The 14,579-nt window shown below is 35.0% G+C and overlaps 1 protein-coding gene across 1 annotated transcript; it reads right to left on the reverse strand.

The window, feature by feature from the left end:
• LOC149475832 (uncharacterized) lies at positions 1–7,191 on the reverse strand. The gene is made up of 4 exons (XM_089712958.1): positions 6,738–7,191; positions 6,120–6,173; positions 4,489–4,665; positions 1–878 (listed from the first exon to the last, which is right to left on the reverse strand). The coding sequence occupies exons 1-3, from the start codon at positions 7,178–7,180 to the stop codon at positions 4,497–4,499; spliced, it is 666 nt and encodes a 221-aa protein (XP_089569084.1). The 5' UTR covers positions 7,181–7,191; the 3' UTR covers positions 1–878; positions 4,489–4,496.
• Between the last annotated feature and the right edge of the window lie 7,388 nt (positions 7,192–14,579).

A 14,579-nucleotide genomic window follows, 5' to 3' on the forward strand; every position in this document is an offset into this window, starting at 1 on the left:
GTTTAAGTATGTATTTTTTTCGTGATCAGTGTATGAAAAACTACAAGTTCTTTCGTGCTTAGTATACCAATAGTGGGACACCCTGTATATTATACTGAAAAAGAGAGCACAGAAAAACGTTGAATGTTAAATAGAAATAAATTAATAAATATAAAGAAACAAGTTAGTAATTCATAAAAAAACAAACACAAAGCAAAGGTAACTTTACAAACAGCAAAAACTTTGATCACTCTTAAACTAACAGGATTTTAATATTTTAAGCTACTTATTCGTACTACATTTTTATAAGTGCCTCATTATCTTACTTATAAAAACATTTTTTTAAATATTATTATTGCTTATTTATTTAACCGACTTTGACATTTAACCACAGATTAAAAAAACATGAATAAATTAAAGACATCATTTTAAATAATTTGATGCGTTACAAAAAATGTTTTTAATTTAAATTATTTAAATAACAGGTTCGAATTACAAACATTATAATTTTCCTCAAAAAAAGAGTTCCTAAAATTCTTATAATTATGCGATTTAATACTAATAACATCTAAATAGAAAAAATAACTACAATGCTAGTGGCGATATACAAAGATTTATTAAAAAAAAATCATTGAAAAAAATAATTAGTTCATTTCATATATAATTTTGTGATAATAATAATTAATACCATAAGTCTCTAAATCAATTGTATAGTTGATTCAATTTATTTTTTATACATTATGAAATACATATTTCGTCTCTCAATATGAAGAATGTACTTACCCAAAAAACTATTGTCTTTTTCCCTCCATTTTTGGGTTAAGGTGCAATTTCGTAAAAAAAATCTTTATTTCCCGCCATAATTCGAATTCAGATCCTGCTGATTTCTACCTTCAAATCTGAAAAGAAAAAAAAGTTATTTTAATATGCTGTCATTTTTGAAAATATTTAAGGGTGGTGATGTGCGTGTGTTTTGAAGTTACTTATATGTATATAAACATAGATAAATAAATAAATATTATAGGACATTATTACACAAATCGATCTAGTCCCACAGTAAGCTCAATTAAGGCTTGTGTTGTGGGTACTAGGCGACGATATAATATTTAATAAAACATATGTATATAGATAACACCCAGACCCAAGAACAAATAATTGAGTTCATCACACAAATATTTGCCCTGACCGGGGATCGAACCCGGGACCGTCGGTTCAGTAGGCAGTTACTTACCACTGCGCCAACCGCGTCGTCAAATCTATTAATACATAAGATTTTGTTGACTACTGGTCCGAATAAGAAAATTACTAGAGCATTGGATAGTAAATTATCATTTTTTTATTTTATCCTTCCTACTAAAACATATTATAAATGCGAAAGTTTGTGAGGATGTGTGTGTGTTTGTTACTCTTTCACGCAAAGACTACTGAACCGATTACAACGAAATTTAGCACACATATGCAGGGTAACTAAGATTAACACATAGGATAGGTTTTATCCCGGAAATCCCACGGGAACGGGAACTATGCGGGTTTTCCTTTGAAAACGCGGGCGAAGCCGCGGGCGGAAATCTAGTTTATTATAATTATAATAACTACAAGGTGAGCCAAAAGAATTCATCCGATATTATTTGGCTCTTTTTTTAATGAAAAATTACGATTTTGTTTTGTTTATTTGATCCTTCAGAATTTCGAGAATTCCAGATCATCGGCCTAATGGGTGTCGTCACAGTAGTGGACAATTTTCCTTTTTTTTAATATATTGGTGACAGACGGACGAACAGACATACAGACAACAAAGACTCAAAAATAGGGAAACGTTTTACACTTTGGATTCTTTATCATATAATTTAAAAAATGACAAAAAATCCCATAAAATATATACCTTTAACACAGTGGCGTGCATTCCATAAAGACATAAAGACACTGCCTACCCTACCATTTACCAAACTCTGATCAATATTTAATATCATAAATGAAATTCACAGCGTCATTAAATTTTATTAATTGCGCAATGTAGTTATGAAATAAAAATAATAAAATATATTTCAAATATATTTTAGATCCATCTATCGGTATTTTGGTAGCATTATTATCTAATTTCTATAACACCGGCTCGGCTCAAGTCACTATTCATGCGCTGCACTAGCGCCGCCACAGGACCCAGTACGTCACGGGACGGCAAAGACACAAACTATCCGTGTCTAAGTTTTTATATGTGTGCTCTGCGTGTCTACGCATATTTTATATGTGTGCGTGCCTATAAACACGGCACACTGATGTAATAAAACCACGCACACAAACACACAAGGTAGGCAGTGTCTTTTTACGAAGATATACGAATTAGGTACGAACCGAATTCGGAACTACATCGAAAGTCGAAACTGAAGTTGAATATGCGACCAATTTAAGAAGTGTGATAATGTCGTAGACAGAGAAACCAATTGGATTCTCTGTCTACGGATAATGTATACAATTTTGTAGCGGTAAAGACCATCTGCAAATAGTATCATTATTCGTTTGTTTTGTTTTGGAAATAACAAACGTTTACTTTGAGGTTAAATTTGTTTTTTGAGAAAATTAATAATGTTTACTACGACAATTTGCAAGTGAAGTGTTTTGAGAGTAACTAAATAGATTATGTATATCATCAGTGTATTTTGTAAGATAATAAGGCATACCTAATTTAACGAAAAATTCTTATTTTTGTTTTATGAATAAACTTTTAACAAACAGAGAGTTATAGGAAAAAGGCCGATCTATAAATGGATCTATACCGGAATTTGTAATACACAAAGGTAAAGTTAATTACATAATATAGAATACTAGTTAGGATATCATACCTCGTGTGTTCATAAGTTTTGAGACGAAATTTGTAGTTAAAAAATAAGATAAAATATCACTGGCTGATATTTATTTCTTTTTCCAATTTTGAATTTGGAATGTTTACTTTTAATTCCTTTGATTTTCAAATTCATTTCTTTCAATTCTCTCGCGATGGAGGGAACTAAAGAATTACGTGCGACCGTGATTTCGCTGTTTAAGGCGGGAAAAAAACCAATGGAGATTTTCCGTGAGGTGAAAATTTTTGGTGTGAGCCGTAACTTCGTGTATTACACTATCAAACGATACAAGGAGACTAATTCTTTGCAAGATCGCCAAAGAAATGGCCGGCCACGCTCTGTGAGGACGCCTGCGAATATCAAAATCATCAGAGAGCGACTTCGCCGAAATCCATGTCGCACTCAGAAGAAACTCGCACTGCAGACTGATATTTCGCGCGTATCAATCAATAGAATACTAAAATACGCGTACAGCCGTCGGAAAATACACTTTTTAAACGACCGCCTTCGTAAATTGCGACGCGAACGTTGTCCAATACTGCTTAGGAGACACGATGCGAGGAAAATACTCTTTACTGATGAGAAAATTTTTACTGTCGAAGAAAAGTTCAACCGACAAAACAATAAAGTGTATGCCAAAAGTAGCAAGGACGTCCCATCTTCAGCACGGAATGTCTTGCGTACTCATCATCCGGCTAGTGTGATGGTATGGTGGGGAGTTTCGTATGAAGGTGTCACTCCGCTGCATTTCTGCCAACAAGGTGTCAAGGTGAAAGCCAAGAATTATCAAAGTGATATTTTAGAGGCTGTTGTGAAACCCCTGTCTCATACTTTATTTCACAACAAGGATTGGGTTTTCCAGCAAGACTCAGCGCCATCTCATAAGGCAAAAACCACCCAAGCTTGGTTGAAGGAGAATGTGCCGGCCTTCATTGCGGCTAACGAATGGCCCTCCTCCAGCCCCGACCTCAACCCGCTGGATTATTCTTTATGGACTGAATTAGAGCTCAGGGCCTGCCGAAAGTCCCACCGAAACTTGGAGTCACTGAAGCGAGCTCTTGTCCGAGAGGCAAAGCGAATTCCATTGGAAAAGATTCGTGCCGCTATAGATGACTGGCCAAATCGTCTGAGGGCCTGTATAAAAAATAAGGGTGGACATTTTGAGTAAAAATGAAAGTTTATTGTTTGTTATTACTTACTTAATATGCTGTATAAATTTTAGAATTATAAGTTAAATATTACAAAAGATATGCAACTTTTATTTCGTCTCAAAACTTATGAACACACGAGGTACATACTTTGACAATTATTTTATAGATAATATGACCTATGTTCGTGATATGTTTTCCATTATTTTGCGGAAATACTATATGTATCTCCAATCAAATATCAGTACTGCAATATGAAATATATTAGTTTTTATGACTTACTAGCGGTCCGCCCCGGCTTCGCCCGTGGTACATATTTACGTTTTCTCTACATAAAAACCATCCTCGTACTTCAAGGAATATAATAAAAAAAGAATTATCGAAATCGGTTCAGCCGTTCTCGAGTTATGCGCTTACCAACACATTTTGCGATTCATTTTTATATATAAGATTATCTTTGCAATATTTCTGCCTACCCTGTCCAAAAACTCTGTGCACGCCCCTGCTTTAACAATACCTACCAAGGAGATCAATTGACGCTGGTCCGACAGTTGGGGCAAGTCTGCTGCTGCTGAAGCCACGGCATGATGCAAGCCGAGTGAAAGTTGTGAGTACACGGCAGTGACATCACCTCCTGGTTCTTGAGGATCACCTCGGTACAGATGGTGCACTCTTCGAGGGTCCAGGAACGTTCGCGGCTGGAAGAGCAATCAAACAAACAAACAAAAATTCTTTATTGTGCACCACAGAGTAAAGTACAAATACACATAAGTAATAAAAGAGCACAACAGGCGGTCCTATGGCTCAGACAGCGATCTCTTCCAGACAACCTGGTGAGTGGTGGACAAGGATACGCAGTGCACAAGTAATAAAAAAGTCACTAGTATCATTAACCATTTTTTGGAGTAAACTTCTTTAGGCGCGTTGAGAGTAAAATTTCAAGGTCGCGTCCTGGCAATACCATCAAGTTGTGGAGTAAGGCGACGATTTTGGTATATTTGAATGTTGCCAAGGAAGTTTCACTTCTGACACGTGTGCTCGGTACACACGCTCTTTTTTGTAGCAGGATATTCGACCGATTATTCGTATCATCATTATATCATCATATATACAGTGTGGAAATTTACAAAGGGCCCTGGAGGGAAAGTACTTGAAATACTGGAGATAGCAAAGTTTGCGGAAATGAAACATTCCTTTATTTTTTAAAAGAAATGGAACTACTCTTTAAAGATTTTAGAAAATTCACTTGCCCCGACCGGGAATCGAACCCTACTTCCACTACTTCCCCTCCAGGGTCCATTAAACATTTCCAACCTGTATAAATTTTGTAAAAATTTATTAGGGCTAAGCAATGGTATTTAAGTCAAAAGGTAGGTATAAGTAAACATTATTGAATGACATATCATTTGAAAGGTATCTGTACCCCGTCACTGCATGCATCTGACCCGCGTCATTATAGTCTCCTATCTCTTCGTCAAAACGCAACTGCCACCAAACAGCAGTCAAATGTTAGTTAAAAATTATAATACAAATAACAACAAAAAATTAAGGTACACAAACAGATAAATTATATCAATTGTTGACCATTGTAATTAAATACAAACCATTTAGAAGGGAACCACCAAAGTCTAAAAACAACATGCCTGTTAGTCTACCATTGCATTTTGTACACTAAAACAAAATGGCCACACAATACACACACCAGTCAATAAATTAATTATTAAATAAATAATTAATACAACAGAGAAATCATACAGTTATCTATAAACTGTAAGCTTACGGTTACGTTTAGAAAGAGAGGGCATATACTTGTACTCTATGTGTCTCTCATATTTTAAGTAGCCAATACCCGTGAACATTTGCAGAGGGCCTCCTAATGTTATTTAAAAATTTTAGAATCAGGTGGGAGTAAATTACACAAACACAAATAACAACAGAACTATAAAATGCCAATCTAACAGACATTGTGCTCAAAGTTTCTTTTATATAGTTAAAAAAAATGTTTTTTTTTACATGTCCACACCATTCTGGACACAAATTGATTTATTTCTAATTATTTGAAAGTATAAAATGTAGAACATAGGTGTTCAGAGTTATCTGTTAGATCGCATTATGTTAGTATCAAATCAAACTTAAAATAAAAAATTCTTACAACGCCTCATTTCTTCGAGATTTTCTTTTCTTCTTCTTCGGAGATTCTTCACTACTGAAATATTATTTTGAGAATTAGACTTGAACGTATTAAAAATGAAGAAAATCCACGTTTTAAAAAATAGTTTCTAAGAAGAGAAAGTATGTATGTAATCATTTACATTGGACTTTCAATCGGCATGAACTTTTAATGACCATTTTATCTTATTTATCAATAGTGTTGGATGCACTATTGCTCGGCTACATATCGTCGTAACCGTATCATAATGCGGGTGTCGAATGTGTGTTTCATCGCGATGCGTGCATTGGGAAGCGGAAGAGATGGTCGAGTTTCGACCGTCATGCATTATGATCATGATGTTGAAGAATATGATGGTTATGAGTAGACATTTTCAAGCTAATATAACCCAATTTTCAAGATCTTAATCCCTCTTGGTAAGTTTTTATTATATAACATAGAAAAAAGGAAATATAGCGTCCTTCTAATAAATTATGAATAACAACATTTCTAGAACGCCGTCATAAATCTGACTGAGAATTCTGTCAGGTCAGGACTGACTGACAGGAGTCATAATATGTAACCAGGCTTTTGGCAACAAAAAATAAAAAAATGACTTACGATCGTCGCGATCTACGTTTAACTCCGATTAAATCTGTGAGCCCCGAAAATACATTGGGACGCACGTACGAAACCCTACGGGGCAGATCATCTGACGTCATCTCCTCCCAGTCACTATTATCATTGGGCAACGTCAGGTTACCGTTTTCATCGATGTCTGTGTACGATTCGGACGTGATAGATGATTCTGTATTCGAACTGGACTCAATGACAGATGAGTACGAGTCACTGTTCGACTCGTTGTCGTCAAAACCGTTGCTGTCAATTGCACCGTCACTGTCAGACATGTCGTTGTTACTGGATGCATCAGACGCGGTTGAGATTATGCTCGTGTCGGTCGTCGTGTGTTCCGATGTCGTGACGCATTCGTCGCTGTCAGAATAATTACATGATGTGCCCGATGAATCCATGTTGCTGTGCGTAGTCTGAAAAAAGCCATGCATGAAAATGATGATATTAATAACTCAGGCCCCGGAATCACAGACACCATAGAAAATCTATTGTGTCGTGGACCGATCGGGCCGTTCGGGGCTCAATGGGTTAAGCAGTACAAGAAAAAGCATAAATAACATAAAAGACGTGCTCTTTTTTAACAGACTAATAGATACTATTATATTATTACTATAATAGATACTATTTAAGTATGTTTAATACATAAATAGTATTAGTACACATTTTTTATAAGAGAAATGTTTTGAGAAAAAAAAATAGAAAAAAGACCACGTAATTTAACTTTTTAAGGCATTAATGGAAACACTACACAAACACAATATTACAAGTAAAAAGGTGTACATAGGTATGAGTGCCTCACAAATGGCACGTCAAAATGTGTGGCTAATTAGCCATATGTTACTCAAGTTGTCTCTTTTTCGCTCACGATAGTTGAATCGTGCCATCTCGCTCACGATAGTTGAATCGTGCCATCTCACTTTGATGTTTAAATCGCGTGGGCATCGGCTGAAGATCGCATGTAGTGTTGGTACCCTGTCTACAACCTTTTTACTTACAATATCATTTTGGTAACAGACGAAATGAAGTGAGAGCTTTGCGCCAACTTAGGTGGCAGAAAGCTATACAAGTTTTAAAAGCGTTAATTAAATCCATATGTTATCTGGGCATATATAATGGGCAAGTAAAACTCGCTATTGTAGTCAATAAGGATATTAACCGACGCCCATAGTCAATAACCTTAATAACCGTCAATAAGGATATTGACTGGTTCAGGGTTTTGACTGTAGCATATGAATACATAATTAATAACTGAATCATGATGTATTAAAATTATCTGGTGAATTATCATTAAAAGTTACAATAATACAAATGAAAACCTGTTTCTTCACTGGTAAATGGTTTACTGGTAATAATTAAGGTAGAAAAGAAAACTAAAAAAAAATGCTTAAGCTTATGAAATTTTGGATTGTTACAAATCTAGACTAATATTATAAAGCTGAAGAGTTTCTTTGTTTGAACGCGCTAATCTCGGGAACTACTGGTCCGATTTGAAAAATTCTTTCGGTGTGAGAGCCCATTTATTGAGGAAGGCTATAGGCTATAATATATCATCACGCTAAGACCAATAGGAGTGGGCTGGTGAAACCACGGGGAACAGCTAGTCCTTAATAAGTGTACAAGGTTTGAATTAAATCTGTCTGTTCAAAATAAAGCCAAAATCAAGTCTAAAAATACGGTTACCCACAAACATACTGGTGAAGCTAATAGAAGCGTGTTAAAAGTAGCTTATGTCAATTTACTAATATCTTACACAATACACGTATAAAATAGACATTGTAGTTACATAGTTATACTATCTTACACAATACACATATAAAAAGACATTGTATAAGTTACATAGTTGTTTTCTGAGACACAGGTATTAACCTAGTTCAGAAGGCAGAGCAAAATTGTGAACTAAGTATGTAAAATTTGCTAATAAATATTATTTTTTTTTTTTTTTTTTATAGTTATACGTGGTTATACTATCTTACACAATACACATATAAAATAGACATTGTAGTTATGTAACTATGTATTTTAAAACTCAAAAATGGCTGAAAATATTTTAATGATTTTTAGTTTTAAAATAACTTTTAAATTTTACAAAAAATGGAACTAACACAACCTACTTTCTTTAATACAAATTATAATTCACGTGCACATACCTATATTAAATACTAGCTTACCGCCCGCGGCTTCGCCCGCTTTGTCTAAAACCTAATAAATTATGTATATACTAAAACCTTCCTCTTGAATTACTCTAAGTATCTAGATTTAAGCATACAAAGAAAGGGACATAGGGAAATAGGGACAGAGAAAGCGACTTTGTTTTATACTATGTAGTGATATTATATTGATTAATATAATATCCGCGTAACTAGACGAATAATTATTTTCCCAAAATTTTGATTTTCGTACATGTCAATCATTAGTTGTCAATCCTGTCAAATAAAATTTATTTTGTGTAAAATAATTAAAAAGGGTGAATAAACTATTGTCTGTAGGTATATTTTTTCTAAATCAATTATTGAAAAGTGCCATTAGAGCAGATACATAAAAATTCCTCAAATATTTGTGTTTACGGCTTTACGCGTGCTTTCAGAAATTGATAAGGTATTTTTGGTGAGGAAACTAACCAAGAAGGTTAGTTTGATTAATTATTAAAAAGAAATTCTATAAAATGTAAAAATTCTGACAGTTATTTGTTGCGATTTCGTGGACTGTGTCAACAATAAACTATTATCTTAACTATTATTATAACGTTGAAATTGAATCGGAGCCCCCTCAATCGGTTGAACCAAGCTTAATTGCGTTTTGAAGATTACATCCATTTACGTGATGCAATTAGCACACACAAGAAGATGCAGAAAATGTTGGTCTATTTACTATTTTACCGGCGACATACACAGGTAGCCCAACTCCCAAGTCATACGCATGAATATGCGCAAGATGCAATGACATAATATTATGGTCGGCCAGATCTATTTTATTTTTATTTTATTTTATTTTATTTTATTCATAAAAGGCACCTTACAGCTGTTTATCTATTCTTTACATTTAAATGTAATCCGAAATGGATGGAAATTATTCAACTGCTGCTTTTTCCGGACAAATATCAAGTGACGGGTCGACATTACCACACGTGTTTTCCAGCAAAAAAAACCGGTCACTGTTGAGTTACATTAACGCAACATATCTTTGGGATTATTCAATGATGGATATGTATTCAATTGAATGACAAAAATCAGGCTTGCAGCATGCACACATTTTAATTTGGTTAGTCGAAAGAATTCAGGCAGATAAAATAGATGATTGTATGTGCGGGGATTGCTAATCCAGAAACCGATCCAGACCGACATTATGTTGTAATCACGAATATGATTCTTGGACCATGTGGCATTACAACCGCCAATCACCATGCATGGTTGACATCGAGTGTTTCAAAAGGTATCCACGAAAATTGACGGCAAAGACCATCAAAGACAACGATGGTTACCCAGTACCCGTGTATTAACGTGGATCGCCCGATGATAGTGGACACGTGTATGAAGTTGTCATAGAGTAATTATTGTTTTTTTGAAGTTATACTTTTTTTGGCGCGATGGAGAAAATGATGAGAGTGAACGCGCACACCGACACCTAACAGCATGCAGCATTCTCTTTAATCTGGTTTTGTTGTATTTCTCATAGACAACTATTTAAAGTGACTAATCCCTGGTTTAAAGTTAAAAAAAATTGACGGCTGTATCTTTTGATTGCGTTGGCTTAATACGTTTGATTTTATCTGTCTGGAACGCGTAGAGTATCAAGCTGAAATTTATATCGAATACCTACTCAAGTCTACGGCCCCTAAATGCTGTGAAGAAATTAACCTTATAAGCCAACGCAATCCAAAGATACAGACGTAAATGCTGAAAATTTTCGCAAATTTCGACATTCGCAAGGGAATCAAAACCTACAGGGTGCTTTCTATAAACACAGAGTCTTGAAATTTGGTACAAAGTAACGTCTTATAACACAGATATAGGAATAATTACGAAAAATATTATGAATTTTTAATTACATTATATAAAACAAAAATATTTTCAATAATTTTAAACTTAAAAAGGGGGTTGCCCTTTACTCATTCAGAACGCTTAAACATGTATTAAATTATAGTAGAGCCATTTTAATAGGCAACATTTGACAGTTCAACAAAATTCAACAACGTAACCTAGTAACGACAACATAGAATAACATGATATTTCTTTCTGTTAGATCTGCACATTTGTTTAACTTTTTTCAATAACGATTACATATATTTATAATAATAATGAACGATACAAGTAATTTTAAGATTTCATTTTACTGATGAACCATTCTAAACATAATAAACAATTTCTGAATTGAAGAACTGACGTCGCTACAATTTTGTGTCAATAAACCTTTTTTCTTTTTAAATACCAGAGATGTTACTCTAAAAATCGAGATCTGACACCTAGAATCGAATGCATTGATTACTTGTGAACAAAAATCATCATAAATTAATAAATTCGATTTTCAAATGTTTCAAATCCGTATCGATTAATTCACTTTAATCGATGTTTTTAAGCAGGTTACCTCTCTTCGAAGATAAAATTGATAGACGTCAAATGTTGCCTATTAAATTGGCTCGACTATAAGTCAAGTATAATATATCTATAAGCTGTAATAAAGTTATAAACAGACGTTCGAACTGGTGCGACCGGACCACCGTACTCGTGCGGTGCGATCGACTCGCCACACGACCGCACCGCACCTAGGGTTGCCAGTATTTGATTTAAGGGTTAACAGCATCAAAAATGCGAGTTTTAGTTATTTTTTACGGGAGACAATTAAAACAGCAATGTTAAATAGAGAAAATTTATTTTTGGCATTTATATTTGCTGTTGGAAGAAACAGCTTTTAATAGCTCTTCATTTTCTAAAGCGAATGTCTAAAAATCTTTGCACGATAATTTAAAATTACATTTAATTAATTTGCAGCTTCGCCTTTACAGTTTCAATATGAATATTCAATCGGTTTCGGCTATCCGTCCAGGCATTGCCGCACAAAGAAAATATTCTTTGTTTAAAAATTACGATTAAATTTACGATTTTTAAAAAAAACATTTAAAATATGTATTGGAATTTTCGCGGCCGACTAAGATAAATAAATTCGTATAAAAAAAATAGATACACTAGATAATTTATTATGTTGCTTATATATGAAGTGATTAAAGGCGCAAATTATCCCTTTTTGAAATTTTCGATATTGTCGATAGAGGCGAAAGTATTGTAATTTTTACTGATTTTCGTTTTTATTTTTTTATATTATATGCAGGCGTTAGTAGAAGCTCTGTTAAGTACCAAAAGAAACCTTGAACTGAGTTCTACATGTAACAAAAATACCACATTCTAGCCACGAAGTTTTTACAAGATATAGATTTTCAAAGAATGTCAGGGTTGCCCCTAGTAAACAAAATTATATATATCATCTATCTATTACCAAGTTTTTGTTTATGTTTTAGTCGTTAGTTATAGTCGATATTTTAATATTATTCAATATATTATTATAGGTAGGTACTTGATCCTTATAATATGTAATAAATTAACTGAACAAAAAAAAAATATCTTAGATTTTTAAGACAATTCAATAATATCAAATTAATACAAATTAATCTCCTTTTTTTGTGAATATTTCGAACATTGATCATAGTAATCTCATTAAAAGTCAAACCGAATTCTTTGAAAATCTATTTCACGTAATAAATTCGTGGTTAGAATGTTGTATTATTTTCACATGTAGACCTCAGTTCAAGGCTTCTTTTGGTACAAGTACAAGTACAACCATTGAAAAGAAGAAAACGAAGAGAAAAGAATGGGCAAAATTATATTTAAAAGACAGGGATTCATTCAGACATATGCAGTCATATCATAAATCTTTGTAGAGTTCTAAAATTTATATTATTAATCTTTTTTCAGTAATAGCCACGTCATCCGACGCCATCGCCATTGATAACGATCGACCGACGTCCGTTTTGTTTGGCGGTAGAACTGTGACTAAAGCTGTAATAAGTATATAGTCTATGACTTAAGCGCTGTCCGGTGCGATCGCCCGTCCACACGCGCGAATTTGGTACGGTCCGCACCAAGTTCGGAAGAAAAAACCATCGGACCGACCGTACCGTCAATAATAATAATTATGTCCGGCGGACCACTGTACACATGATCGAATATGGTCCGGAGCGCACCAAGGTCACGGTGCGGTCCGTACCAAATTCGAACGTCTGTTTTGAACTTAAAATCAAACTCCTGTCTTATCTTAATGTCAATACAGCCGTAAACGCTGAAAATGTTCGTAAAATATAAAAACAATATGTATGTATTATAACTTGTATTGACTACGATTTTTGAAGAGTAGGTATGATTTGGAGGGGAGGGGGTTGCTACATTTTCAGCCGCGTGACCCCCCCCCCCAAAATGTCAGGCTAGGACCGCGCCTGTCTCTACTCCTAAACAAGTTTTCTAAGTAAGTGTGCTATGCTACGTGCAAAGTACATCTCTAGTCGAAAAGCACCCTTACTCTCATAGGAGGCCTGTCTATATCTGTAATACATATTATGATTATATCAGAGTAATACACAGTAAGCTTAATTTCACTTAGAGCGTATACGCACTATGCGGGTAGCCGCATTGCGGGTAGCCGTCCGGCTGACCGCAAGCACAATTATGTACGCAACCGCAGACCGCACAGTGCGCATAGAAATGAATATTACGTACATAATTGTGCTTGCGGTCAGCCGGACGGCTACCCGCAATGCGGCTACCCGCATAGTGCGTCTACGCTCTTACTGTGTATTATTCTGATGTAGAACCAACGCAAAGTTTAAAAATTTTCTGTATAATTTTATCCAAATCCAACCTGTGCTTTTTGAGTCTACTCTTTAAAAACATACACACAAATTTCCTCTTTATAATATTGGTATTTGGTATAGTGAAGTCCCGTGTCCCCAACTGGGGACACGGGATATGCATACATCTGTTTCATTGATCGATTTTCTTTAGGGACTATGTGATCAGCCTTCTGTGTCCTACCAGACTGAGACATTTTTTTCCTTCACCGGAAATCGAACCCAGGGCCCCTCGGTTCTACGCTCACGCGTGAACCACTGTAACCAGGGAGGCGGTCTGATATTGGTATAGATGTAACAAATTAATGTTCTATATTTATTCTTGTAAAAGTTGGTAATAATAAAACAATTCTTTCAAAATCTATATCATTTATTCAATAGCTATAACATATTATTTACAATTCAAATTCACTAATTTCTAGTTGATACAATAAGAAACCATATATTGCTAAGATCACAGCATTTTTGATATTCAAACTTTTATAAGTCACATCTAGAAAAAACTCTTTGCCTAAGGCCATGCGCAGACGACAGACTATCCGTGACGCACTTTTTAGTCTGTGAAAATAGAACCTATGAAATTATATGCAGTAACGCACACGACGCGCAAAAAGTCCGGCGCACAAAAAATCCGTGTAATTCGGGCAGACCGCACCGCGCCGCTCCGCACAAAAGTGTGTGAAAAGAATTGAACGTTTGCTTCAACGCGCGCTAACGCAGACGGCGCACACTTTACACGATTTCCATAGCGTCTACGTCCCTACAGCTCTGCCGACAAAATGATCGAAGATGTGCGTCGTGTGCGTTGAGTCTGTGAAAAATCCGCGACCGACTTTTTGCGCGCCATGCAGACTTTTTGTGCGCCGCAGACTCGATCGCACAAAAAGTGTGCCGTCTGCGCAGGGCCTAATAAAGATGAAGTCAAGTAACAGTATTAG

The sequence above is a fragment of the Colias philodice genome, chromosome 29 (assembly GCF_061535455.1).
Source record: "Colias philodice isolate Cphi_HAF_F1 chromosome 29, ilColPhil1 Martin Lab GWU primary, whole genome shotgun sequence".
Lineage (NCBI taxonomy): Eukaryota > Metazoa > Arthropoda > Insecta > Lepidoptera > Pieridae > Colias > Colias philodice.

Excerpts from the sequence above, each read along its gene's own strand:
- LOC149475832 (XM_089712958.1), bottom strand. The coding sequence starts at position 7,180 with ATGCATGGCTTTTTTCAGACTACGCACAGCAACATGGATTCATCGGGC. Across the intron at positions 6,174-6,737 it reads AAACGTAGATCGCGACGATC|TAGTGAAGAATCTCCGAAGA; the intron begins GTAAGTCATTTT and ends ATAATATTTCAG. Across the intron at positions 4,666-6,119 it reads TCTCGAAGAAATGAGGCGTT|CCGCGAACGTTCCTGGACCC; the intron begins GTAAGAATTTTT and ends TTGCTCTTCCAG.